The 27,304-nt window shown below is 38.8% G+C and overlaps 1 protein-coding gene across 1 annotated transcript in view; it reads left to right on the plus strand.

Annotated features, from left to right (window-relative positions):
* The first annotated feature begins 733 nt into the window (after nt 1-733).
* PHLDB2 (pleckstrin homology like domain family B member 2) overlaps nt 734-27,304 on the plus strand; it is a 1,258,236-nt gene continuing 1,231,665 nt past the window's right edge. The window contains exon 1 of the mRNA XM_044072445.1: nt 734-818. Within this exon, the coding sequence (XP_043928380.1) occupies nt 749-818 (70 nt within the window). The 5' untranslated portion in view covers nt 734-748. The remainder of the gene's footprint in view (nt 819-27,304) is intronic.

Genomic DNA, 27,304 nt, shown 5'->3' on the forward strand with positions numbered 1-27,304 from the left:
GCTTGCAAAATACTCTTAAAGTCCTTAAGGCACCATCTCATAGATGTAGCACTTTGATCCTAATGAATGAAGCTGTGCTATTTCATTCCATCATTGCAATGTTTTTGAGTCGTCATGCTGCTTTCTGAGATGTGGAAACAGTCTGTGTAGATGTTTTGTGGCTTTTATTGTGGTCAGACCATATGTAACTTTAACCTTTTTATTGTTTTTTTGGGCATGCTTTGTTTGATTTGAGACAACAGCTCAAAATGAGTTCAGTAGGAAGGAAATGTATATTGTGCCTCTTTCTGTTTAAACATTTGAGAACAACAGAAGGATTTGTAGTTTCCAGAAAGGAATTTGTGTTTACTTATGCAAATATTCACAAGATAAATTCATGTTTTATTTATACTCTGATACTGGAAAAGGGTTGAGGGTGGATGGATATATAAAGTATAGCAACAAACTTAAGTAAACTGTAAAACACAATTGCTAGTATGATGTACACATTGAAGCAGTCATTTTTACCTAACAGGAATAAGAAATGTTTACTGATATAGCTGAAAACATTTTATATATTTATACATGATAGTATTTGCTTAAGTATCATATTGCTATTTTAATTTCACTATCTGTTGAAAAGAAATAATATACTAATGTGGTAGCAGAAACGCTTCACTTGTATGTTTTTTTGTATTTCTTACTGAAAATTGTGTGTGTAGTCGTGAATGTACTCTCTTTTTAATTTCAGACAATTTGGTTAAAAACAATGAAAGGAGAAAGAAAGGGAAAAAAAGCAGGGTCTGCAAAAGAATCAGAAAGGACCCACTATCAGACAGGTAGGTCATGCATGACCTCAGATTTAAAAATAAAATATTTAACAACAGGTTAATAAATAAAACTAAAGATAAGTCAGAGCTATTACATTTGCATAGTATCAGGCCAGATGACAGGCAGCACTGTCCTTACCATTTCTAGAAACACTATCTTCATGTCATACCCACGGTCTGTCCGATCTTAAGATAGTTCTCGTATGATACGAAATGGAAAGGTCCTTCTTAAAATGACAAGGTTTATAAAGTCCCAGAAATTCTAAATGTCCCAGAGTTGCAGTCTACATCCCCTGCCTAGTAGTCCATCCTATATGTAGGAGTCCCCAATAATAGAGTGACATGAGCCATCAGGACTTCATCTTGAACTGGACAGTTTAACACCAATCCACCATTGTATCCTGTGACACCATATGACCCTACAGGTAATGTACTCATGATCCCAGAAAAAGGCCAAAGCAGCACATACTACAAAATGTGCACCCAGGCACTCCTAACCTTTTGATAGGCATCACTAGCATTATTCTGCCTGATGAAGATTTGTTGCCACCACCTGCAAAGTCCAAAAAGTAAAATGCAACACATCCTTCAGGCAAAAATGTGGAATGGTATAGACAGAGAGGACACTGCGGGTCTATATTACGTGATTGAATGGTCAAATATTCGAACACGTAATAGTTGACCCGTAATAATTGAACCACCACAATGCCGAACGGTTCAATGGAGCTCTCTGTACAGTGCAGAAATGGAAGTTTTCCATTGGCTGCACTGTAGTGTGATCTCGGAGTTGGTATATTTAAGTAGTGGGGAGTGTGGGGGGTGCAGGGGGGCTTGCCCCCCTGTGTAGAGTGTTTAAATGGTTTGTTTTGGTGGGTTTTTCTTTTTTATTGTCCGTTTGACATTGTGGCGGTTCGATTATTATAGGTCGACTATTATGTGTTTGAATATTTGACCATGCAATCACGTAATATTGACTTGACACTGCTGTGATGTATAAAATCAATGCGTTCTCAGAATTAGAAGCACTATCAGAACCATGGCTTGCTAACTGATCTCCAAAATATATCCCAGAAGGAACAAAGTATTCCTTAACTGCTTACAAAGTATACAGACAAATGGGGCCCTAATCTTAACACCCACTGTAGACTTTACTAACGTGTCACTGATAGGGGTGTAAAAGAAGCCAGAGTCCATTTCAAAGACTAGAAGGGCCTGCCATCTGTTTAATAGGATCTCATTAACCAGCAAAAATAAATAAATAAATAAAAAAAGATGCAGACATCCAATTTCAGACTATATCTTTGTCTGGACTGCAAGAAATCTGCCAGCTCATTATTCATACCACAGTTTAAGTCTATATTATAAATCACAATTGAGATTTTTTTATCAGATGGCCAGTTGACTCCCACAATATCAACTTGCACCAATGCAGACAAAGTCTATGAAAGTATCTTTTAGCCTTCTGTAGAATTCCTCACACCAAAGGAAACCTACAGTATGTTGGTGATCCTGCTCCTGCTAGCCTTTCTATTAATAACCAGTGAAAAATATTGCCTAATTATCATCCATAGTATTTTGTCCCCTGAAACTGCTTTTATCAGGGTTACCTTCTGTTGTTTCTGGATTGTATCAAAGCTTGGGTGCAGCCATAAGCCAAGGCATGAAAATACAATGCCTACATGTAGGTATTTAAGTCAGAGAATCAAATTAACCCCTTAGCTTTAGATGATGCCATGGTCACCTCTTTTCGTCAAAGACTTTGAGGGAGTCTAGAGAGGAGCTGTCCTCATTGTGTAATGTTAAAATGGCAAGTGGTTCATGGAGGTCATCACGGGTGTAGTAGTATAAAAACTAGGGCCATCTCTGCAAGTGTTGGTTTCATGTATATAGAATGCTGACCTCACATTCGTAAGATTCTTAGGAATCACCTGAAGCTTAGTTGTTAACAAGGATTTTGTGAGTTGCCACAAAATTGTCAAATTGTTAAATTTAAGCTAAGGGAATGAAGGCAGGCTGAGACATGTTCGGCGAGAGCAAAATATTCCTGTGCTGGTAGGACTATGTGGTGAACAACTCAATACCAGCAATTTCATCATACCCAACTGTTTGGTGAAAAAAAAAATGTAATAATAGGATGCTCAACAAATTGTAGACCAAATTGCATGAACTAAGATCCTTTAACCCGTTAACTGCATTGTGCAAGCCTTTGAACTTAACCCACCTGGCTAAAGTCTTCAGTGGCTGCATCCATAGTGTTTCCAAAGCATTCAACTGCCAAACTCACTTTTATAGCTAATAGTTCTCATGCCGTGATTTGTAATTCCCAGAACTCAAGGACTCTGTCATTATTGGCTGTACATGCTACTTTTTTCCATGACAGCAGTTCCGTGGATCCCATCAGGAAAAAATAACAAAAACTAAGAAACCAATCTGCCATCTCTACCCAAGCTAACATCAGACATTTGACTTTATGCAAAGGTAATTCTCCATACTGCCTGGGTGTGAAACTTCTGCCCTGTACCCAGATGCCCATGATACCCACCACATAAAACCTTTGTAACACTGCCCAGATAATTGTGATCTGCAAGAGTTCCAATCAGAAAAAGCAACAAATAAAAACTAAAGACCACCCTAAGTCACCCTGGCATTCAGCACTCCATCAAATAATGTGATAAGTGAAAAGAAATAAATTGCGGTCTCCCTAGAGAAGGTTAGAGAGCTGAATAGACACTAAATGTATACGTATTACATTTAGATTTCCCCCTACAGAGATCAAGATATGAATGGATGAGCCTCAAAATCAAAAGATCATCAGGTCTTTAGCTCTAAGAATTAAATCATTGGGGCTAAGGACCTGTACAACTGAGTAAACTTCCCAAGACACACTTTCCCTTTAGGTCACTACAGTACAGACACATTTGGAATTACCAAAATGGGACTGTCATCCTCTCTATTCCACTAAGGCAACTGCTGAAAAGGTGTTTACAAATTCCTGCCCAATACATCACTAGAAATGTTGCAAGTGCCAGAAGGCAGGTAGTGCTCGCCTTCAACAGTTTACAGAGCCTACAAAAACTATAGCCCTTCTCAGACTGAAATTTCATCTTGGTCCAGAACTTGGACGGAAAATGTAAGTTGCATATGCAGGAAACCAAGCAGGGAATGTATGAGAAATGTGAACAAAACAAAGAAAGTGTGCACCCTCCAAACCCTTTAAACTAGCAAGCCCCATCCTTAGAATATCCCTGTAAGTTAAAAGTGGGGCATGGTTTACTGTAAACCACTGTTAGCCTCATAAGCAGCAAAATCATTGACAAAACAGCCACAGAGTAAAACATAACATCTAATCTAGCAACAAAGTTGAAACCCCAACAAGATACATGCGCACAAAAAAAAAAAAAAAAAAAAAAAAAAAAACAATGCTGGAGCTTCTGGTCACAATCTTGCAAGAAATTTAACATTAACTACTCACACTATCAGTAAAGTATAGACTAAACCAGCTAAGCAGAAAATTGATCTCCAGAAAAAAATTCCTCCTGAGTTTCAATCAAATTTAAAAAGAACATTCTCACTCATTAATTAAACTATACAGTTGAGCTCTTTAAACTTTAGCTGACAGGACTGCTTATAAAATCACTGAAAGTCAGTCATAAATCATACGCAGCTTTGCTTATCACAAGAGCAGTTACAAAGTCAGTCAGCAAAGTGCAGGGCAAAAAATAAATAAATAAATAAGCACCACATAACCAGCTCAGCGCCTGTGTTTGGTTCTAACACTGCACAGTAGGCTAAGGGACTAATGTTGTTGTAAAAGAAAATGGGGCTGTCCAGTCCTTAAGACTCAGCAAACACCTGTCAATGACAATTTGCCTAATGCCATTCATAGTGTATATTGCTTCTTTTATGCTACGGAATGGGGGGAGTGTCCACAGCCACTTGAAGTGCTGCCCAGCTCATCACCACATATGACATCTCGTTTCTCACATTCTGTCAATGTCTTGTGAAGAGTTTTCACTCATAGGAAGTCACTCGCCACTGCAACTGCAGTTGAGATTGAAAATGCACACAATTTTTTTTTTAACATTTTTCTGTGTTTTCTAGGAAAAAAGTGGGAAGATCATCCCCTTTGATGTAAATCAAATTAAACAGACCATGATGATGACCATGACATGCACCAAATAAAATCCTTGTTATGAAAAGTTAGGAAATTCACCAAAGTAGAACTTCTACCTCTGGAGGATAGCTTTTAGGACCAAAGAAAAATTCTTCCTCTCTGTAAATTGCATGGCTGGTAGAGGTGCCCAGGAAAGCATGGACAGCAATCACTCTAGGGACCCATTCATGTCAATGGCATCCCTACCTTCTTCTATACCAAAGATCCTCAAACTATTTTTTTTTCAGAATCAGTTCTCCAGGTCTTTCAGGAACTGAATGTTTTGCTTTAATACAGAATCAGTCTGAGAGAAAGCTTACTGTAGCTACCCATCTATATCTGTGATCCTTGCTCTAAACACAGTATATTTTAGCCTTGCCTTAATCTTGCCAAGATGAGTGTCATTTAATTTGTTGCATAGAGGATACAAACTTTTTTTTTTCTTTTAAACTTCAGTGCAACTTTCGCAAGCAGTTTGTTGTGATGTCTGTAGTCACTAGGAACATCTAGCAAGCCCCAAAAAAATATGAGTAGGCTGCAGGAACAGAGACACCTCCTGTACGCTTCCTAGGAGAATTCACCTGGTACTCCTTAGTACTACTATTTCATTAATTTTGTTGGAGCCTTTTTACATGTAAACTTTCCAGGAGATACAGAGCCCACACTTTGCATCGAAGGAGAGGCAAGAAATTAGCTTTAAGCAGTCAAAAACTTTTAACTGAATAGAGGAACAGATCAAGTACACTTAGCTGCTGGTTAGTTGGAGTACACCTGGAAGTCTGATAGAGAATATAATCTTGAAACCATTGTATTTATTATGCTAAAGGTATAAAAATGGAGTTTTGGTAGTAGGTGATTACTTCTCTTAGTTAACTGCTCATCTCTCATTCCACAGATTAGATTACTTTCCTCATCTTGCTTCACTTCTGTCACCTGATTCAAATGTTCTTTACAGGAAAGGGAATTTTTTCAGGAAGGCACAGAAGACAAGGTTGTTGTTGTTGTTGTGTCTTTCGGCTTATCCCGGTTAGGGGTCACCACAGTGGAACTCTGGTCCACTAATGTTTGGTAGTGGATTTTTACGTGCCGAGTTACCAGCCCTGACGCACAACCTTCAATGAAGGCATGCCCATTCACACATGCCTCCACACAGAAGATGCTCTAGCTGAGAATCGAACGGGACAACGTCTTGCTGTGAGGTGACAACGCTACCGCGGATCACAGAAGACAAGGTTAAAACTCCAAAAAAAAAAAAAACCTAAAGCTAGCTACAAAATGTAGTCATGGCTAAGCACAAGCTTAAATATCAGGTCATCATTCAAGAAACCACTTGGCAGTGAGAGTATCCAGCTTACAAACGAATGTAGGTTTTTATGGTAATTGAAGCACGTGGATGACACGCTATTAAATAAAAAAAAAAGTTTCAGGGATTGCTGTACTGAATGTCTTCAAGCTACATACACCATGAATTCTAGCATGAAATCCAAGATGTGTCTAGTTAATGCATGGATATTGTTACTCTCCTACTTTGGACACAATAGAACAGTCTTCATGGGTTCTGTTCAAGCAGCTTTATTTTATACAAACACATCACAATAGACGTTTACTGACTTTCACTTAAGTAACTTATACACAGACTAACTACCGTAATCATACATGCTTACTCTCTGCCTCCACTCTCAAAATGGCACATGCTTGACATTTATACATGCATGTTACATCTTGATGGGATGCGTACTGATCCCCAAAGGAATTTCTAACCAAAATAAAAATGGCCGGGCATACTTATGTGAAAGTGCTTTTCACAGAAAAAGCACTTTCGTGGAAGTATGCCTGCAGCTAGAGGGAGTTGTGGGGGGAATGACTGTTGCGGAGAAAGTACTATGGTGCAGATAGGGGAAAACTTCCCTTCTACTCACTGTAGTGCGATCTCTGAGTGAGAATATTAAAGTAGGGGGGTGAGGGGCACAACCCCCCCCCCCCCCCACATGGTGGGTGCAGGGAGGCTTGCCTCCCTGCATAAACGTTAATTTACTGTTTTTTTTTTTCTTTTTTTGAACACACTTTAGCGAAAACGCTTTTTCGGTGAAAAGCGATTTTGCTAAAGTGTGTTCGGTGATCGTAGATTTGGACTGTTGAACTTTTGTTCAACAATCCTAGATCCATCTTGACATGCTTCTTAAAGACACAGCACATGGCATGTGCACTCTGATGTACATCCTCCCTTTTGAAAAATAAAACATGCAATGTTATGAATTAATTTAGCATGCAGATACCATACACAATTCTCTATCATGCATTTACACAAAATAACATACATATGTACACATGTCACTGCATATTTCACATTGGCTTGGATACTTGTCCATACTGTGTGACAAAAAACTGTGTATTAACAACTGGAGGTATCTGTAAAATGTTCGGTCTTAGAATTGTCTGAAACATCTTCAGAAATGGAATCAGAGATGGGAACAAACTCTGGAATGGTAACAATATTTGGTTCACTCTGAGATTTAGAGTCTTTGTCATCAAAACAATGTTTTGATGATGATTCTGATAAAGGAAGTAAATGTCTGTGATTTCTCCTGTAACCCATGCCCTTGGATTCTACCAGGTAGGATCTCAGCATGGCACATATACCTGTAACCTGACCAGTCTGGTCAAAACCTTTTGCCGCTTGTATTCTCACCGTTTCTCTTAACGGACGAAGAAATTTGATTGATTTGTCATAACTGGACTTCTGGATCGAATGCTTCTTCTATAGTTGAGCTTTTATGGTTCTGCTGTTCTTGGCTTTAGGCCTCAATAAACTGGAACTAATAAGTAGCATCATTCTGGTTTGCCTGGAAAGAAGTCTTTGAGCAGGTGAGCCAATAATATTTTCACAGGGTATGTTTCTGAGATTAAATAAATTCAAATAGACATTGGTTTTGTCACACTTTGACATTTCAAGCAACTTCTTTGCACTCTGCCTGTGCATATCCTGTGGATGTCTGCCGGAGGACATTTGCCTGTGGATATTCAGGGCTGCTAGTAACAGGTACTAAGTCTCACTCTCTTGCAAATTTCTGAAATGACTGAGTAGTAAATTGAGTACCATTGTCTGAGATAACATTGTGTGGACTACCATGGAGTGAGAAATGATGTTTCAACTTAGTTATAACAGTAGTAGATGTTAGGTTAGGTAGTAAGCCAGTCTCAAACCAATTCAAATAAGAGTTTATCAATACCAAGTAGTGTTGATTGTCCCACTCGAAGATGTCTGTGGTTACTGTCAATCAAGGTAGTTCAAGGACTGGACTTTGCTGAAGTGGTTCTCTTTGCAGATGCAGTCTAGTACAATTGCATAGTGAAAAAGATGAAAGTACTTTATTAATGTCTTGCAGTAATGAAGGCCAAAAGACTAATCTTCTCGCTCTTTTCTTAGTGGATGTGGTACCTGGGTGACCACAATGCAAACTCTGGATATATTCTTGTTGAAAGGAAGCAGGAACAACAATTTTAGGACCTTTGAAAATAATGACATCTTCCATCAACAACTCATCTCTGTAAGGAAAATAAGTTTTCACTTCAGGTGGTACACTAAATTGCTTTTACGGCCATCCAACAGTAATGTAGTGATTGGGCTTTTGCAAAATATGATCAGTCTGTGTGTGATCTCTTAAGTCATCAAGCCTAGTGGTAGAAAACTTATGCAATGCCATCACGTCAAAGTCAAAAGTCTCTTTTTCTAGCTATCCTGGTGTATTTCTGGTGATCTGGATAAGGTATCAGCCAGATAGAGTAGTTTGCCTTTTGCATAGACTACCTTGAATTTGTAATCTTGATAGAATGGAGTGCATAGGCTTTTTTAGAGTAGTGACTAAAGGTGGGTGGTCAATTTCAATCTGAATAGCTCAACCATAAATATAATTATGAAACTTAGAACATGCAAATGTTATTGCAAAAAGTTATTTCTCAATTTGAGCATATTGCATCTCGGTTTGCATAAGCATTCTAGATGCATAGGCTACTGGTCTGCACTTTTGAAGTAGAACTGCTCCTAGACAAATTTTGAAGCATCACAGGAAAGAGTGACTGGTTTGTTCACATCATAGTATCTTAATGTAGGTAGGTTGGCAATTTTCTGCTTGAGGTTTTCAAATGCCTTCTGGTGGTGGTCCAAACATGACCATGCAAAATTTTTGTGCGTTAGCTCTCTTAAAGGTTTAGTCAACTCACTGAAATCTGGTATAAACTTGCCAAAATAGTTGACCATGCCTAGAAAACATTGTAGAGCTTGAATATTGTATGGCGACAACATCTCAAGGATAGCTGCTTGTTTGGTCAGATCTGGTCTCAAACCAGTACTGGTAAACAAATGACCTACATATGTAACTTCTGGTAGCCTGAATTTGCACTTCAGAGGATTTGGCCTTAAATTCACTTCACATTCTCTCTAGAACTCTCTTTAGGTTTCTGTCATGGTCAGCTTTGCCATTGCCACCAACCAATAAATCATCTACTATTATGGCACAAAGATAACCCGGAAAAATGTGCTCCATTGCATGCTGAAAGACTTCACTTGCAGAATTTTTCCATGTGGCATCCTTAGGAATCTGTATTTGCCAAATGGGGTACCAAAAGTGGTTAGTAATGAGGATTTGCAATCAAGCATTACTTGCCAAAATGAACTTTTTGCATACAAAACAGAAAAAACAGTGGCATTTGGTATTAGAGCTGCAACTTCTTTGACTGTGCACATTGGATGATGCAGTCTCTTCAATGTCTTGTTGAAATCTGTTGGGCCAATACATATTCTGATTTCATTTGAGTCTGTTTAGTGAGCTGCTATCATAAATAACACCTATTCAGTTGGTTCCTTAACCAGACAAATTACACCTTACTGCACCATTTTATCCAATTGAGCCTTAACCTTATTCTGCACAGCTATAGGGACTTTTCTTGCTGGTCTTACCACTGGAGTGACCTCTGGGTCTAACTTCACAGAATACACAACTGGAAGTTTGCCCAACTTGTCATTGAAAACATCAACATACTCTGAGAAAATGGCTTCAGAAAAATTGGAACTCGGAGATGCACATATGTGATGAACTTCTTTGGTAAAAAAAAGCTGATTCGTTCTGAAGCTATCTTTGATACCCAGTAAAGAATATACTGGTAAACCTACACAAAGCACCAGGAAACCAACAATGTTCCCTCCATTCTGGAGGGAACAGTTGATCTGATGAAGTTTGGATGACGAAAACGTAAAAGGAATTTTATCACAACGTTATTTCTTGTTCTGGTCTGCGGTTGGTGTATGTGTTCTTGTATGTGCAATAAATGGACTGTCAAGACTGCTGATTTCCCAGTGCTTTGTGCAGGTTTACTAGTTTTTTTGTGTTGGCACTGAGACCACTTTGTTTGTTTTTTAAAGAATATACTGGCCTTTGAACTACATAGAATAACAAGTTGTAACAGTTCTTGGCTAAATAACATGAAAGCATCACTGAGCCTGTGGTTTGAATTTCTTCACCTCCATAAGTAACAAGTTCTCACTTCTGGCCACAATGAGTTGTTCACTAGTTCTCACTTTAGCAAATTTGCCTGCTGATGTTACATTACACTTTGAACTGGTGTCTACTTTATGCTCTGTGGATTTACCATTGATCTGGACAGTACAGAACACCTCACTTTTTGCCAATAAATTCACTGCTTCAACTCTTTCACCAATTACTGACACACCATCTACATAGAAAGCTGACTGCTGCATCTCTACTTGATCACTCTGCTTTTTTGCATGACCTTTCTTTACAATTGCATGAGGTTTACTTGATTTGCAAAACTTGAAAATGATTCCATTTTTTTATACTTGTGACATTGTTGACCAAATGCTAAGCATTTCCCTCTCTTAGACTCATGATTTGCACCACAATTGTGGCAGTTAACAATAAAGCTGGACTTTGGTTTTGCTGATTCATGCTTGTACTGTACTGTACTGAGCATGCTCCTTTAACTGAACTGGTCTTAGAACTTACAGGAAAAATGCATAGTTTTCTTAATGAGCCAGCAGGGGCTGTGGCTGCCATGTGCTTAGGCCTACTTCTGTTTGCCACATCTTGCATGCTATCTACATTTGCTCTGGACCATACCTGTGTTTTTCTGTCACCTCATGGATCTGACAAATCTCTATAGCTTTACTCAATGTTAAATCACTGTCACGAAGCAAGATCTTTCTCACAGCAGCACTATTACTACCACACATGAGCCTGTCCTTTATCAACTCATCTTTTAAGTCACCAAACAGACATATTTTAGCTTTGTTTCTCAGGTCAGTTATATAAGCTGCAAAAGTGTCCCCTGGTTTTGTATCTCTCATGTAAAACAAATGCATCTCTATTGTAATATTTGTCTGGTGGTTACACATCTCTCTGAACTTGCACTCCAGACACTCAGGGTTTTCTCTTGATTCAGTCTGTACAACAATATGATGATTTTCACTTTCTCCCTCATGTACTGCTGGTACATACACAAATGAATGCTCTCTTTCTATGGCTTCTGACAAAGCTAGGTTTAACAAAATGAATGCCTTGGTGTGTGTACTCTTGCTCAGATATTCTCCAATTCTCTGCAATATTCTGAACAAATATAAGTGGTAATGACTTTCGAAATCCATCTGTCATATTAACACATACCAGTGAAGGGTTTTGCAAATAAGCATGAACACAGATACATACACATATGCCAGTATTTGTACCTTTGCCCAGTAGCAGAGTAAGCATCTGTAGAACCAAACTTTGCGAAGTAAGTTTCTGATGGGCACTGTGATATTCTTAAAACTAATGTATTGCAAAAAAAATCATCTGTTATCAATGTAAAAAACGTATCAAACAACTGCACGATGCAAGCCTCTGTGTAACTGGACTTTGTGAAATAAGTCTCTAGGGCACTGTAATACTCTTGAAATTGTTGTCTTGCTAAAGTAATTTATCATTATTTTAAGAAATAAGTCAAATGACTTCACGATGCGAATGAACAGGGCAAGAGAAGCTCAGAGTCGATAACATTTTGAAGTAATTGCACTTTGCGAATAAACTGTACACAGTATACTGAAATCTTCCCAAAATGGCAGAACCTTGCTAGGCAACTCTGTATAGTGCAAGAAACACACTGTAATGGTGGCACTTTGCAAATAGACACACTCAGCACAAGAAACTTTTCAAAATGGTTTTATTTTGACTGTACTTCACAAAATAGTTGCACTATGCACACACACTCTTCAGAATATCCACACAGTAATAAGCACACACTGTAAGCACTTTTACACACTTTGAGATACTTCGAATAACTTTAGGTGTGCCCTTGATGCAATACGAAGCCGTAGTTATGCCCAAAACACAGCACTTTGCTAAATCATGCAATCACCTTGCTTTATTTACACTTAATGTGTCCTATTTTGCCCTTATTATATTCGTTTTGCTCGTTTAAGCCCTTTTCATGCCCAATGTACTTTTCTTGTGCTCGTTTTACTCTAAACATGCCCGTTCTGCCCTTAAACATGCTCATTTTATTTTAAACATGCTCGTTTTGCCTTTCTGATAATCATTTTGTCAAATGTCATTATTTTAAACATTTCCCTTAGTTAAGAAACGTTTTTGTGCCTCCTGCTTGTTTAATAATGCAGTTTGTGCCCTTGTAATGCTGTTTTACCTTTTTCATAAAACAATGAGTTTGTGCTTATTCTCGTTACCTTTGATTCTTTTCTGTCTCTTTTTCGTGCTCATTTCTTTTAGTTTACCTTCACCATCTTCTCTGCACCTCATGGCTCCATATCTTATTCTCTGTGATCCCGGTTCTGACACCATGTCGTTCTCCTACTTTGGACACAATATAACAGTCGTCGTAGGTGTTAGATATATAGTTAGAGATTTATAAATGCATGTACACCTGTTTGCTAGTTAGATGCATATACACTTCTGTTGCTATAATATATGTAAGAATATGTAAGAAAAATGCTGATAAGGATAAGCTGAATGTTTAGTGTTTAATGCAAGCTTAAAGGATTACAGATAAGTAATTCCTGAGATGCAGGTGCAAGGAAGGAATCAAGTTGGAGGAAAGGACAACTTGCTGAACTGTCACATAATTCACCTTGAAACAGAACATAAAAGAGCTTATTAACAGACTGCGTGACATCAAGTGCGGGGGATATCGAAAGGCTGCTTTCTTGCAGAAGCATTCTCAAACAGAAAAGACTCCCTAAAAGTTTAATAAACAGACTGTATGACATCAGAAAATACCAAAGTAATGACTTTGAGAGTTCCCAAAAGTCTGCTTTCATGCAAATGTATATATGTGAGATGTAATCTGATTTTTTGTTAGCGCTGCTTAATGGAGAACACCTTTCATGTTATTTGAGAAGCAAACTTGAAGACATTAAAGCTGTAAACTGTGCAGTATTGTACGTCATTTGTTATATACACAAGTTATTTAGTTCTGCCCAAGAAAGATAATAATATACTGCTAAAAAGGTTAATAATCTGCAAAGTTTATGTGCACTAACCAGACTTTATTTTTACAAGGCACTAACACTAGGCACCAACACAGGAGCTGCAGTCAGCAGTATTGGGCTAGTAAGAAAAGACGATCATTCATTTATTTTAAATAACGTTTCAGTCATGATAGAAGTTTAACGACTTTAACTTAAGCAACTTGTATACAAACTAACTACTGTAATCGTACATGCTTACTCTCTGGCTGTACTCTCAAAATGGCACTAGAAATGGCACGTGCTTGACATTTATACATTCACATTACATCTTTGATATGCTTCTTAAAGACACAGCACATGGCACGTGCACTCTGAGCTACAGAAATGAAGTGCAGACTGCTGCTGTGATTCCTTTGTTCTGCTGCTATGATTTTTGTTTTCTTTTTTACAATATTTCTTTTAGTTTACATTGGAAAGAGTTGCCTGGATTGTTAGAGTGGATGCAGAGTTGCCTGGATTGTTAGAGTGGATGCAGAGAGGAAATCCACTGAAGCATTCCAGAGAAATGTAGAAAATATGACGAGGGCAGAGATAGAGGGGAGGTCGAATGTTATATGAACTTAAGTGGCAAACTCAGTAGACTAATTTAGACTAATTGTATACTTAATCATTCAAATATATGTAACATAACTTACTATTTTAACCTGCTACTTGACCTAAGTCATCGTCATAAAGTTTCCATTTATATCATTCAGTAAACATAAGTTCATCTTAGATTTTTGCTCATTCCTTACCTCTGTCTTGTGTTTCTGTTTCTTAGTTTCTAGAACAATCTTGGTGCAAACTTTAATTTGCATTAAACAACTGCTGAACAAAGTATTCTTCCATTAAGTTATAACTGTTGGATATACTAGTAGGGCTTGGAATGGCTTGCTTATACCTGATTGCAAACTGGATGAGTTTCCATCTCATTGAATTCAACTCACAGATGATGGACTACCTGATAGCTAGATGTCCTGACTGAGATCACTGTTGCAGTATGTAAATCAGATAGGTTTTCAATGCACTTGTCAATCTAGGGTATCAAACCTTAAACATTCCCTAGAGCATATGTCTGAAGTATGACCTCAGTTCGCAAGCATAGATGTATATAAGCAAATGTATGAGCATAAATGCTTAGTAAGTGGCCCCATTGGGAAACCTTCCTTTATATATCTATATATCTCAACTGGTTTGCCATATTTCATTTAGATGCCAGTTAGGAGTGGTAAGTGTGAGTGTAGTAGGCAGATTCCCTATAAAGATCACCATACCCATTTTCTCTTCTGCTAGGCACCTAACATGACTAGAAGGCCTGTTCCATTTGCCAATCATCTATGCTAATAACTTTGCAATCCTGTCTGCCAACCCTCAATACCTACTTGGAGACCCAGTGACTAAAGTGTTTGGCCCATTCCAAGATGTCCGATTCTGCCACAGTGGGCATACCCCCACCTCACAAGAAAAAGCTCAAGAGACCTAGGCTTGATACTTAGCCTGCCCAGCCGGACTCCAGTTTACCATGCTGAGGTTACAGAACTCACAGTATGTCCAACTCTACCTCAGATGCCCTCTTCTTTGACTCTGCTGGAGGACAGTATGGCATCAAGGGATTGAAGAGACTGTTGTTACTGAGAAGGGGAACTGTGAGTCATTATTTCAGCAGTACCAGAAGGCATCCTGCAGATTTTGGTTAGGGACGAGATTTCTAGCAAACTGAGGTACATCAGTGGTCAGAACCTCCCTGCTTGGTAAAAGTGGATGTCGCCCCAGGGAAAAAGCAACTAAAGAAATAAACATGTTTTCTCACCTTCACCTAGGGAGAAGGAGGGGAAGGATTTTTCTCAATGTTTGCTCAATTGCTTTATGGCCTTTAAATCTCCTTTTTTGTCCCTCCTGCTCCTCCTACCCCTCAGAGAGTTTCTGTTGACTCTTCTTCCTTTGACGATGAAGACGTCTTTGATTCTGATCACCATTCATTAGATTACTCATCTGAAGTGCACTTTCCTGGTCATGTCCCTTTAGATAATGAGGACCTCATTTCTCTTGATTCCCCTGTGGAAGAGGCATCATTTGTGGAGATATTTTTGAACATGATGAGACATTATTACAGCCTCCTGGAAATAGGCACTCCTGCCCCTTCCTCTGTCCCTCCAGTCCTGGATGCCTTTTTGGATGCTTTTAAAACCATTTTCTCAGCTCTTGACTAGGACCCTTCAACTCCCAAAAGGCCAGATAGAGTCTATAAAGTGCCATAGGAGCTTAAGTTGTATTAGAATCCTTTGGTGGGTGCCTCTACTGTGTCTCTGTCTTCTGACAAGCCTTCAAAGTTGTTCCCTATTGCTAATGCCCTTACTTCTGACAAGGACATCAGGGCCATGGATAGGTGGGGGAAAGGTCTATATTTAATCTGTCCTGTCCTTCAGGTCTATTAGCTATCAAACTCAAATTTCCAAATACCTGTTGTCTGTTCTTAACTCTGGGAACAAGGTAGTAGTGGATTCCCAGGATCAGAGTCCCAACAACAAATTCTGTCACTGGTTAATCAGACTACTGAGTGGCCAGATAAGTATAAAATGTAATTATGATGCTGTTGAGGCCTCGCAGAGCAGCTGTTAGTGGTGCTGTCATGCATAGATATGTACAGTTGTGTAACCAACCTATGCCATAATATTTCAAAGCCAAGCTCATCGAGCCACCCTTAGACAATAATCTTTTGTTCATCCCACAGGTAGCCAACTTATTTAAAGCCTTACAGGACCAAGACATAATTATGAAAGACTTCATGCAAATCTTGCTTACCTCTATACCTAGATACCAGAGGATCTAGCCAGCCAAGACGACTACTTTTGTTAGAAGGGACTCCAGACCACCGCCCCTCCCCTGAAGCACAGAAAGGTACCTAGACAGAGATTTCCCCAAAACCTGAGATGAATCCTAGATCTTGGTCCTACCCTACTCCTCTCAAAAAAGCTCTCTCAGTCCATTTCAAACAGGGAAACGTTTACTACAGAGAAGTGGATACTATCCATCATAAAAGAGGGTTATTTTTTGTCTTTGATGAAATTTCTTCCCTTTAGTGGTATCCCCTGCTCCACCCTACAGACAACTAAAGCTTCTTTCTTCTATCCTTTATTATTTTTTTTATTTTTATTGTATTTTTATTTTTATTTTTATTTTATTTTACATTTTTATTTTACATTTGTTGACCAGGCTAGTCTAACTGGATGCATGTCCATTTTCAGTAGAGGCCCGGGGAGATAAGCTCCTAGGTAGGACAATGAAATTAACACAATCACAACTAACGAAACTTGAGACAAATAAAAACTATTAACAGTATCTATTACAGGTTAACACAGTAATATTTGCAGTGCAGAATGCAGGCATAACAAAGGAATGCTAATACAATCAAGGTATGTTAGAGATAGTTTAGTAAATTAGTTTAATAAGGAGGAGTTGCTGTGTGTGAGTAGACAGGGTAGGAAGAGAAAAATATTTAGAGACACATATAGACAAGTCAGGTTTGGAGCATGGGCATAACCAGTGAGTTTTGAGGAACAATTTCACTTTATTTTTGAAGCAGGATAGTGAGGGAAGTGTGGAGAGTTCATCTGGGAGGAGATTCCAGGCTTTTTCAACTATATTAGAAAAAAGGGAGTCACCAGCCTTATTGTTTGTTTTAGTAGTATGTATTAGAAGTTTCTGAGAAGACCTTAAGGATTCCAGGTTTTTATAGGGAGTGATTAGTTTGGAAAGAATAGGTGTTTTGGAAGGTTTGTAAAGAGTGTTGTGGGCTATAGTTAGTTGATGGAATTTAATTAGATTTTGAAGTTTGAGCCATCCTAGTTGTTTAAATTAAGGCAGTGATCGGTTCTTAATGGGTAGCCTGTAGCAAATCTTGCAATGTTATTGTAGGACATTTCCAGTTTGTTAAGATTATTTTTAGATAGGTTAGTAAAAATAGGAGAGGCATAAAGAAGAGCGGATATTAGATGAGTGTGTGCTATAGTGGTTTGAGCTGAAGGTTGTTGAAAGGATTTTATCCTATAGAGTGAGCCTAGCTTTTTGTTGACTGTTTTTATAGTGTTGTTAATATGGATGTCAAAGTTCAGATAATTGTCAATGATGACACCTAATAGTTTGGTGGTTGGTTCAGGGTATATAATAGTTTTATTGGTAGAGTTTACTGAGAAATCCATTGGGAGAGACTTCTTAGTAGGAGAGAAAAGCAGGAGTTTAGTCTTTTTGGGGTTTAGGAGAAGGCATCTATGTGTGAACCATTGCTCAACTGTGTTAAATACTTGTTGGGTAAGATAGAGAAGTTCTAGAGAAGAGGGGGCTGAGCATATCAGTGTAGAGTCATCTGCATATTGTATGCATGTAGCTTGGGGGATGGCAAGGTGAAGGTCACTGATGAATATGGAAAAGAGTAGAGGTCCAAGGATGGAGCCTTGAGGGACACCCAGGTTGATGGGCAGGTGAGTAGAGAGAGATTTGTGCCAAAGTACGGCCTGTTGTCTTTTATCAAGGTAGGACTGGAACCATTTTATGGAGAATGTATCAAGTGACAGGGATTTTAGTATTTTGATGAGAATTTGGTGATTTACCATGTCAAAAGCTTTAGACAGGTCAATAAATAGGGCTGAAGAGAGTTTGTTTAGATTACGGTTTTTGTTGATACAATCTGTGAAGGAAAGAAGGGCAGTAGTAATGCTATGTGAAGGTCTAAAACCATGCTGACAGTTGGCTAGTAAGTTATCTTTTGTTAGATGGTCAAGTAATTGTCTGATTGCATTTTTCCATGATTTTTGCCAGAGGTGAGAGGAGGGCAATGGGGTGGTAATTGGAGAGTTCAGTGGATTGACCTCCCTTGTGGAGGGGGATAATATGGGAAGTTTTCCATAAACTTGGGATATAACTTTCAGTAATAGTTCTATTGATTAGGATAGAAATAGGATAGGCAATGGCTTTGGCGTATAGTTGTAGGAATTCAGCAGATAGTTGGTCTGCTGAGGGGGAGCATGGTTTCAGTTTCTGTAGAAGGGTTTGAATATAGGATGTTGGTATGGGTTGAAAGTGAAATGTAAGGGGTGAGGTTGATTCATTGGAAGGTAGAGTGAAGTTATTTGGTGATAGTTGACTAGCTAGTGTTTGTATAGCATCAGTAAAAAAGGTATTAAAAGCGTTAGCTATATTCATTGGTGTTTTGTCTTCAGTGTTTTGAGGGTTTGGAGTAGTGGATTGTCCTGGATGGAGTAGTTGGTTGATACTAGACCAAAATTTCTGCGGCTTGTTTTGACTAGCTTGTTGGGATTGCAGGTAGTAGTTTTTTTTTGTCGGATAATATAGATTTTTTAGTTTCATTTCTTAGTTGTCTAAATTTTTGTTGGTCTATAGGGTTTCTAGTTTTCCTCCATTTTGCCCAATGTTTGTTTCTCATATTGATTTTATGTTTGGTTTCTTTTGAGAGCCATGGAGCATGTTTGGTTTTAATTCCAATTAGTCTGGATGGGGCATGGTGGTTGAGGATGGCAAGGAAGTTGGAGTTAAAGTAACTAACGGCTTCATCTGAAGGAAGGTTTTGTAAGGGTGACCAGTTACATGCTTTTAATTCCATCTGGAAAGTTCAGGGTTAAAGTACTTTTTAGACCTGATGTTTTTAACTGATGTTGGGGAGGGAAAGTTGATTTTATGTCTGATGATATAGGTAAGAGAGTGGTCACTTAAATCATCAGGGAGGGTTCCTGAGTCATACATGTGAGGATGATGGTTAATGAGAATCCAGTCTAATAAGCTTGATTTCTTGTTAGATTTATTTATTCTGGTAGGGGAGGTAATGGTTTGGGAATACCCATATAGGTTAATATGGTTTGTGGGGAGGCTGCTGCAGAAGCAGGTCCAGTCAATATTTGTGTCACCTAGGATAATGGTTTCTTGAGGTAGGTTTTTGGAAAGCCAGCAAAGTAAATTTTCCATAGTTGCTGTGTTATTACCAGGAGGTAGATATATGCAGATAATATAGATAGATTTGGAATTGTTAAGATATAAGAATTTCTGCATTGGAGTCTAAAGGTGGTTTGCAGTTATGAGTGGTTAATTGTAAGCTAGGTTTATATAGGATAGCAACCCCTCCACCTTTCTTGGATGTACGGTCTAGTCTCAGGATATTATACCCAGGTGGGATGATTTCATTATCTTTGGTTGCTGGTTTTAACCAGGTTTCTGTTAAGCAGAGAATATCAAAGAAATAGATTTCAGTTAGAGCTTGGAGTTGAGTAGCTTTATTATTCCAAATACATGCATCTGGAGCATTTCTCCCCAGGCCTCCGCTGAAAACAGGCTCTGTGGAACCTAGTCGGACATTCCCGGTCAACAAATGTTAAATAAATAAATAAAATAAAATAAATAAATTATACTGTGGATATTAAGATGAGCAATTAAAAGGGAGTTAGATGGTTTAGAGAGGGCTTGGGTAGTTGATTCTTTGAGGTTGATGAGAGAGATAGGAGTTGTTAGGGGGCCTGGGTTAGGGTGGATGTCACCATCCTTTAAAGAGAGTAGCATGCTTAGATTATATGGGTTGGGTAGTCTGCTGTGTAGTGATAGACATTTTTTGGGGTTTAGATTGCTGTATTTTGTGTGTAGTGTTCTATGATATTTAGGAAGTATGTAGTTAGATGAGGATGCTATATTAGCGTGAATAAAATATAGAGGGGAATTTGGAGAGTTGGTTTCTTTTTTGGGATAGTTTTGGTTTAGGTCTAGCAGATTTTCAAAAGAGGTGAATAGATGTGTGAGGATTAAAGGAGGTAGTAGTGAGAGTGTGAATAAGAGTGTGAAAAAGGTAGGTAGAAAATAGAAATCTATAGTGAGGAGATGGAAGGGTGAGTAGAGTGTGGTGTGATAGGAGGAGGGTAGTGAGGTTAACATTAGTGGAGTTTGGAGACAGGAGAGTGTGTAGGGAGAAAGGATAGTGGGAAGGGTGTCTTTGAAGAGGAAAAGGTAGGATTATAAGGTATGATTAGAGAGTATTGGGAAGAGGAAGGGGTGTGGTTAGGGAGTAATGGGAAGAAGAAAGGGGTGTGGTTAGAGAGTAACAGGAAGAGGAGGAGGTATGGGTAGGAAGTATAAAGGTAGGACCCCTGGGAGTAGGTCGGAATTGGGGGTAGAGAGGGGAGCGGAGTGAGCCCGCAGGGCGAACGGAGCGAGTAGAGACAAGTTGAGTGTTGCAGGAGAACAATCAGTGGAATGCTGACTGTTGCAGGAGAACAATCAGTGGAATGCTGACTGAAAGGTAAGTTAAGTTAAGGAAGTGGAAGAGAGATAAAATAAGTATAGAAGCAGATTTTAGGAACTACAGGCCCAAGACTCACTATAACCAGTGTCTTTTCAATTTCTGGGAAGGGGGGTTTTATTTGTGAATGTTCCTGGTCCCTAGAAAGGAGGACAATGAAGGCCCATATCAGATCAATCTTGCTGAACACTTTTCTCAAAGTGCCTACTTTCAGAAATCTCTCCCTCCAGACTCTGTTGCCCCTTATTCTCCCACAGGCATGCCTAGTCTCACTGGATCTGAGATGCACCTACCTGCTTATTCCCATTCACCCCCTCCTGGGGGGAAATTCTTGAGATTCTGTACTTGCTCTTCTCACTTTCAGTTTACTGCTATGCCTTTTGGTGCTCACAAAGTGCCTAGAACCAGTGATAGCCTTTTGCAGAACTCAGGGGATTCAGATGCTTCCCTCTTTAGATGATCTACTGATCTGGGGCAAAGAGGCCTGAATCTTAGAGCAAAACCTCCTGTTGACACTTAACCTTCTATCGCATTAGAGGTTCATAGTCAAGTACAAAAAATCCTCCCTTCATCCCACTCAAGACATAGCTTTTTGGGCTGAAGATTGGACACCAAAAGGATGCAGGCCTACTTACCTCAGGAATAGATGCAAAGCCTTATAGTTTACTTCCAGTCCCTCACCTCCCTCAAGGCATGTATAACCAGGGAGATTGTAAGAGGACTGGGATCCATGGTAGCAACCATCCCAATGCTCTCTTTAGCCAGGCTGCATATGAGGAAAATTCAGTGGTACCTGAAAACTGCATGGACACAACATTCTTTCCCACTAGACGCAAGTATCTCCCAAATACCTTGTCTCAAGAAAATCTTATGCTGGATGGCTCATGTGAACCGCAATCCAGGACTACCTTTCAAAGCACAGGCTTCAATTCAAGAAACATTCAAGAACTCAGAAGAGAACAGATCAGTCTGAAAGAGTTGAGGGCTCTTATCCAAACTCTTTTGGTTTTGTTACACCTCTAGAAACCAGGTCCTTTTTGAATTTTCACAGACAACACTACTGTCATGTGGTACATAAACAAGCAAGGAGGAACCAGAGCATACCAACTGTGGAGACTGGCTCAAATTCCTTAGAATCTTACTACCCAGAGGAATATGTCACTTCAGGCACTGTATTTCCGATTACGTGGCAATGTTCTGGCAGATTCACCAAGCAGGTCCATCAAGGACCCTCACGGATAGACCTTAAACAGCCAGGAAATCCTAGATATACTCCACAAGTGGGGAACACCACATATAGACTTATTTGCCTTGGAAAGCAATGAGCAACTTGTCCTCTTTTGCACCAGGACACTGCATGGAGGACAAATGCATTCTCTTTTCAAGTGACCAGTGTAGTTCCTTTACAACATTCCCCATTCCTTCTGAGTATTACTAAAGATCCAGAAAGAAAAAAATAAAATTCCTATTGGTGAGTGTCTTTTGGCCTTGAAAGCATTGTCCCACCCCCCCTTCCATTTAGAGAGGGGCAATCACCACAAACTACCGCACAAAGTAGACCACATCGCACAGTGAAAAAGATCACTTCTTCATCGCAAACTGTCTTCCTAAACCTAAGCCTATGGATGACAAGATTCTGATCCCTTTGTCACCAATTTTCTTTGTACCTCCAATTCTGCTGGAAGCAAGGAGACCCAACACTTGAAAATCCTACATAGCCAAATGGAAGAGATTGTATATGTGGTGACATAGAAACAATCTGGACTCCCCAAATTTAGAGGTTCCTCTCATCTTAACTTACTTGTGTGAGCTTATAAACACAGATCTGGCATACTTCTCCATCAAAACCCACCTGTCAGCCATCTCTGCTTGTTTATCCCTCAATCTACCTGTTGTGTCCATGCCTGTGGTCAAACAAGTCCTGAAAGGGGTGCTGCATCTAAGGCCACAGAGGAAACCTATGCCACCCTCTTTGGGACATCAGTTTCATGTTAGAAAAGCTCATTCTCCCTCCCTCCCTATTATTTTCACAATTTCCTCCCTATCTTCTTTTCTCCCCAGTAGATATGTGGTCACCCTCCAGTGTCTCTCTAATCTCTTTTTGATGTCCTTCAATTTTTACTGCTATTGTCAAGTGATCGGGGAACATTAACAGCTCTATTCTGCTTCTAGCTGTTAGATATTAATGTTCCTTTGTAATTCAACTTCTGTCTAGCCATGCCCAGTTATTATGTCTGTTTGAGAAGAATGTTTATACCGGTTTCACTTCATATTGCCGAACTGCCGACATATCAAATTTCAGCATTTTGACAGTATAAAGCCGAAACCGTCAATATACCAACACCTCACATTCACAAAACCACAACATCGAACACACAGGGTACAGCACACAACACACAACCATAACACCCACACTACAAAGCAATGACATACAACACAACACCAAACAAATACACACCTGCACTACACAAGTGCAGGGGGGCAAGCCCCCCTGCACCCCCCCACACCCCCTACTTATATATACTAACTCAGAGATCACACAAACAGTAAAAAAAAAAAAAAAAACTACTTATATATACTAACTCAGAGATCGCACAAACAGTAAAAAAAAAAAAAATGTCACATACAGCCAACACACACACACACTTATGCCTCCACCTCTCTACCCTAACCCACTTATACAAGTTACAAAAACACTCACGTACCTTAAACTGCAAACACCAACACAGCTGAACACTTCCATAGGATAACGTAAATGCATAAGCACGAATTAGACATAGTCCTATTCGCGATTGTGCACTTTCTTTATTTGAGGTTTTAGCTTCATGGACACGAATTGCAGAAATTCGATATTTCAGCAGTTTATTGTATATGAAGTGAAACCATATACCTCATTCTTCTCTTGTCCTTCTATTAGTCTCCATTTTAAAAAAAAATTCCTCTGCTTTCATGTAGGCTATTGAAAATTTTTCTTCCCCTAATCACCATTCTTTTTCTTTGACCTTGTCCACCCCATCTCTTCCAGTGTTTATGTTCCAGTCTCTTATCCAGTAAATATTGTGGGAAGAAATAGTCAGGGAATTGTTATGGCTAGGCTTGTATAGGCCCTAAGGCTGATAGCCTAGTACTAACCTATGAATCATGCACATATTCTCTCTTGGAACTGCACTGTCTTATTAATAATCCCCTTAAACCTTCTATTGCCATACGGGGGTGGGAGTGATATGCTGTTATTGTACCTGAATGCTGTTTTCCATAGGAAATCACTTTTAGTGCAGTTCCTAACTGTGTACCACAAGTGATTATTTGTTTTCACAGATTTTGCTATGACTAAAAGGTATTTTTCTTGCTATCAACTAATGTGAACTATGAAGTACAGAGTTGCAACTGTTATTTTTTTTTTTTTACTTGTTTTCTGTACCACATGTTGCAAACACTGACTTGATGTAACACTTGTTTTACTTATGGCATTTTGTCAAGTTAATTTCAGGGTAAGATTATTGTGTTGGAAGTGGAAGTGGTTATCTGTGATTTTAACTCATATTCTGACTAGTGTAGCATCGTGTTGCAGCAGGCTTTTTCTGTATTATTATAATTACTTTTTACATTTCAGTTCCAACTCTAGATCTTTGAACATCTTCAGTGTGTGAGAATGTTGCAAATCTACCACAGTGATATTCCATGCTATTTAGACCTTACAAAGTGAGGGCAGCCTTTGCACATTTTAATGGAAGTGTGTCTTTAAGTATCTTGGCATTATCAATACCATTTCTTTGAACAGTAACTTGTTAAAGTATGTAGATCCCATAAGAGATGACTGCTATTTGAATTTTTGTTGGTAATTTTACAAGAATTTATATGGGCTACACATTTAGCACAACATGTATGCTCTTGCAAGGCTGTGTCTGTTGTGGTTGACTAGAACTCATTTCTTTGTGGAAATGAGGGTTGAACACATTAACTTTCTGCTTTTTAAGTGAAGTAGCATATGCATGTTTTTATAAATGACTATACCTTTCCAGTGTCTGTAGTCAATTTTATAGCACACATTTTTAGTCATGCAAGGTCATATTCCTGTAAGTTATTACATTGTCATATAGTGAAAAAACTATGATGTGACATCTAATAAAAGTTAAAAACAAGTAACATTTGCAGAACAGTAATCATTCAGGATATTAGTTTGTTTCAGTGATGCTGTTCTAGTACGTAGTACATAGGCTAAAGCTGTGCACAGTTTTTATATATTAGCCTATGTATAAAGTGCATTAGGGATAGTGCCATCTTGGTGGCAAAGTTTGGCTGCCTGATTTTGATTAATACCAAACAGTGGTGAATAAATGGACTCAGCTTGGCTGTGAAGTTAAAGTACTTTGAAACTGATCATTTTTAATTTTCTTAATTTATTGTTTGGTAACTGAATTAATCCCCTTAGTCTAATGACTTCATTTTTGGGAAGGCCAAGTTGGTATTTCTACTGTTAGGGGAAATTTTGCCATGACATCTGAGAGCTTTGCCTACTTTTTGATATGTACCGTTGGGTATTTTCCATCCACCTGAGCTACCAGCAACACATGCAGATGGGACTTTGGTTTAATGTCACATTTTAAGGATGAAGAATAACAAATTGTCACTACAATAAATATCAGGGATCCATAGATGTAGGTGTTAAACTGGATTACATTTAGTATTTGGTGAGAAATTATTTTTGATTTGATAAAACACTCCCTAATTCTGGTGAATTTCAAAGCATTGTTGATATGGTCTTGAAAAGAAGTCTCTCTTGTCTGTCTAGGTGCCTGGGTACTCTCCTGTTTTCAGTAGGCTATTACATTACTTGAGATAAGTAATGAGGTTCAGTGCCAGCGTTCTTGTACTATGTTGAGTAATAACTTTTGTTTTGTCCTCAGTTATACTACTGCCCTTTAATCCCAGGCTGTCGTATCAATGACCTGCTCAGTGAAATCCATTTGTCAATAGAATACTCTCATCAATTGTTTGGACTGGTTGAAAGCGCAGCCATAGGTAGTATGATCATTTACTCAAGAGTACACACATGCTAGACTTCGAGAGGGAATTGTGTTTTTCTCTTAGTTCTTAAAAGAACAGCATTTTGACAAGATGTTCCCTTTTCAATTGTGTCACACCATAGAGCATACTGTAAACCAACAAAACAAATGTAAAAAAATCTGACCCTGTGCACTGCTTTAACTTATATGTTTTATTTTTTTTTATTTTTAAAGAGTACAGGGCTGGTATTAGCACAATACAGTGCCATGAATGGCATTTTCTCTAGTGTCAGTGCAATCTCAGAGTTAATTGTATAACTTTTAGGAGAATGTAGAGTGAGCTTGTCTCCCATACAGAAAGTGACTGTCCGTAGTGCTTGAATGCATGGAGCTTGTGTAAACTGCACTGCTTGTCATAGTACACACTACTCTCACCATCCATTTCAGAGGACACAACAGACTGTGTGCCATTCCAGCTCTCCAGGAAATGTTGTTATTGTTAAGTTACATCATTCATTTTACATGTGCAGGCATCGTACATCTTATACTTGTTGGACTCATTAGCACAACACAAGGAAAACATCTTCTGGTTCAAGGTGATGTTTTGGAATCAATATCAGTTCAGTAAACTATTTGTTTCTATCGATTTCTAGGCATACCTGTCAACCTCTTAGAGCAAGAAATCTAGACAAAGCCATAAATAATGGGGGGACAAAGGACCAAAAATGGGGGCAATATTTAAATATTGCTCTTACAAATGTAGAAAGTTGATAGAGTAACATGTTTTGAATTGGCATGAATTTCCTGAAGAGTGGGAAGTCTGAAATTCAGATGTCTGCCAATATTTCCTGACTTTGAACCTCAATGATTTGCCAAAGATTAGCCAGAAAAACAAAATTTTATGCAGAACAGACCAAACATATCAGGCAAAAATCTGGACATTCTGGGAATCTGGAGAGTTGAGAGGTATGTTTCTTGGAGTTTATCACACACACACACACACACACACATACACACACACACACACACACACACACACACACACACACACACACACACACACACACAGAAAACAGCTGGTTTGATGTGAGCTTTTAAGGATGATGGTTTAAAGGCTTCTAGGCTTCTAATCGGTTTTGCCTGTTATCCATATTACTAGTTCTCAGAATTTACAGAGGTTAGATCAATAATTGTTTGTAATAATTTTGATTTGCATCTCCTATTAATCCTTAACCTTGTATGCATGCCTACCAACATTATTTGCCTTTTAGACTTGTTTAATAATTTTTTATATTTGCTTTGAAGCATCTGCATGGTGCATACCTTTCCATGTTAACCTCTAACCTTACTATCCAACTACTGCACTGTCCTCGCTGTGGTGGAGCTTCAAGTGGCAGGCTTATTTACTGGGCTTAGGACTATATTAATAAATATCTTAGCAGCTCGATCAGGTTCACCTAGTGTACTCGAGATGAACCAGTTGATGGGAGTTCATGTTCTGGTTTCTAGTTTCAGCAGAGATGTTTTACA

This window comes from Protopterus annectens, chromosome 5.part0, assembly GCF_019279795.1.
Source record: "Protopterus annectens isolate FY-2018-M chromosome 5.part0, PAN1.0, whole genome shotgun sequence".
Classification (NCBI taxonomy): domain Eukaryota; kingdom Metazoa; phylum Chordata; order Ceratodontiformes; family Protopteridae; genus Protopterus; species Protopterus annectens.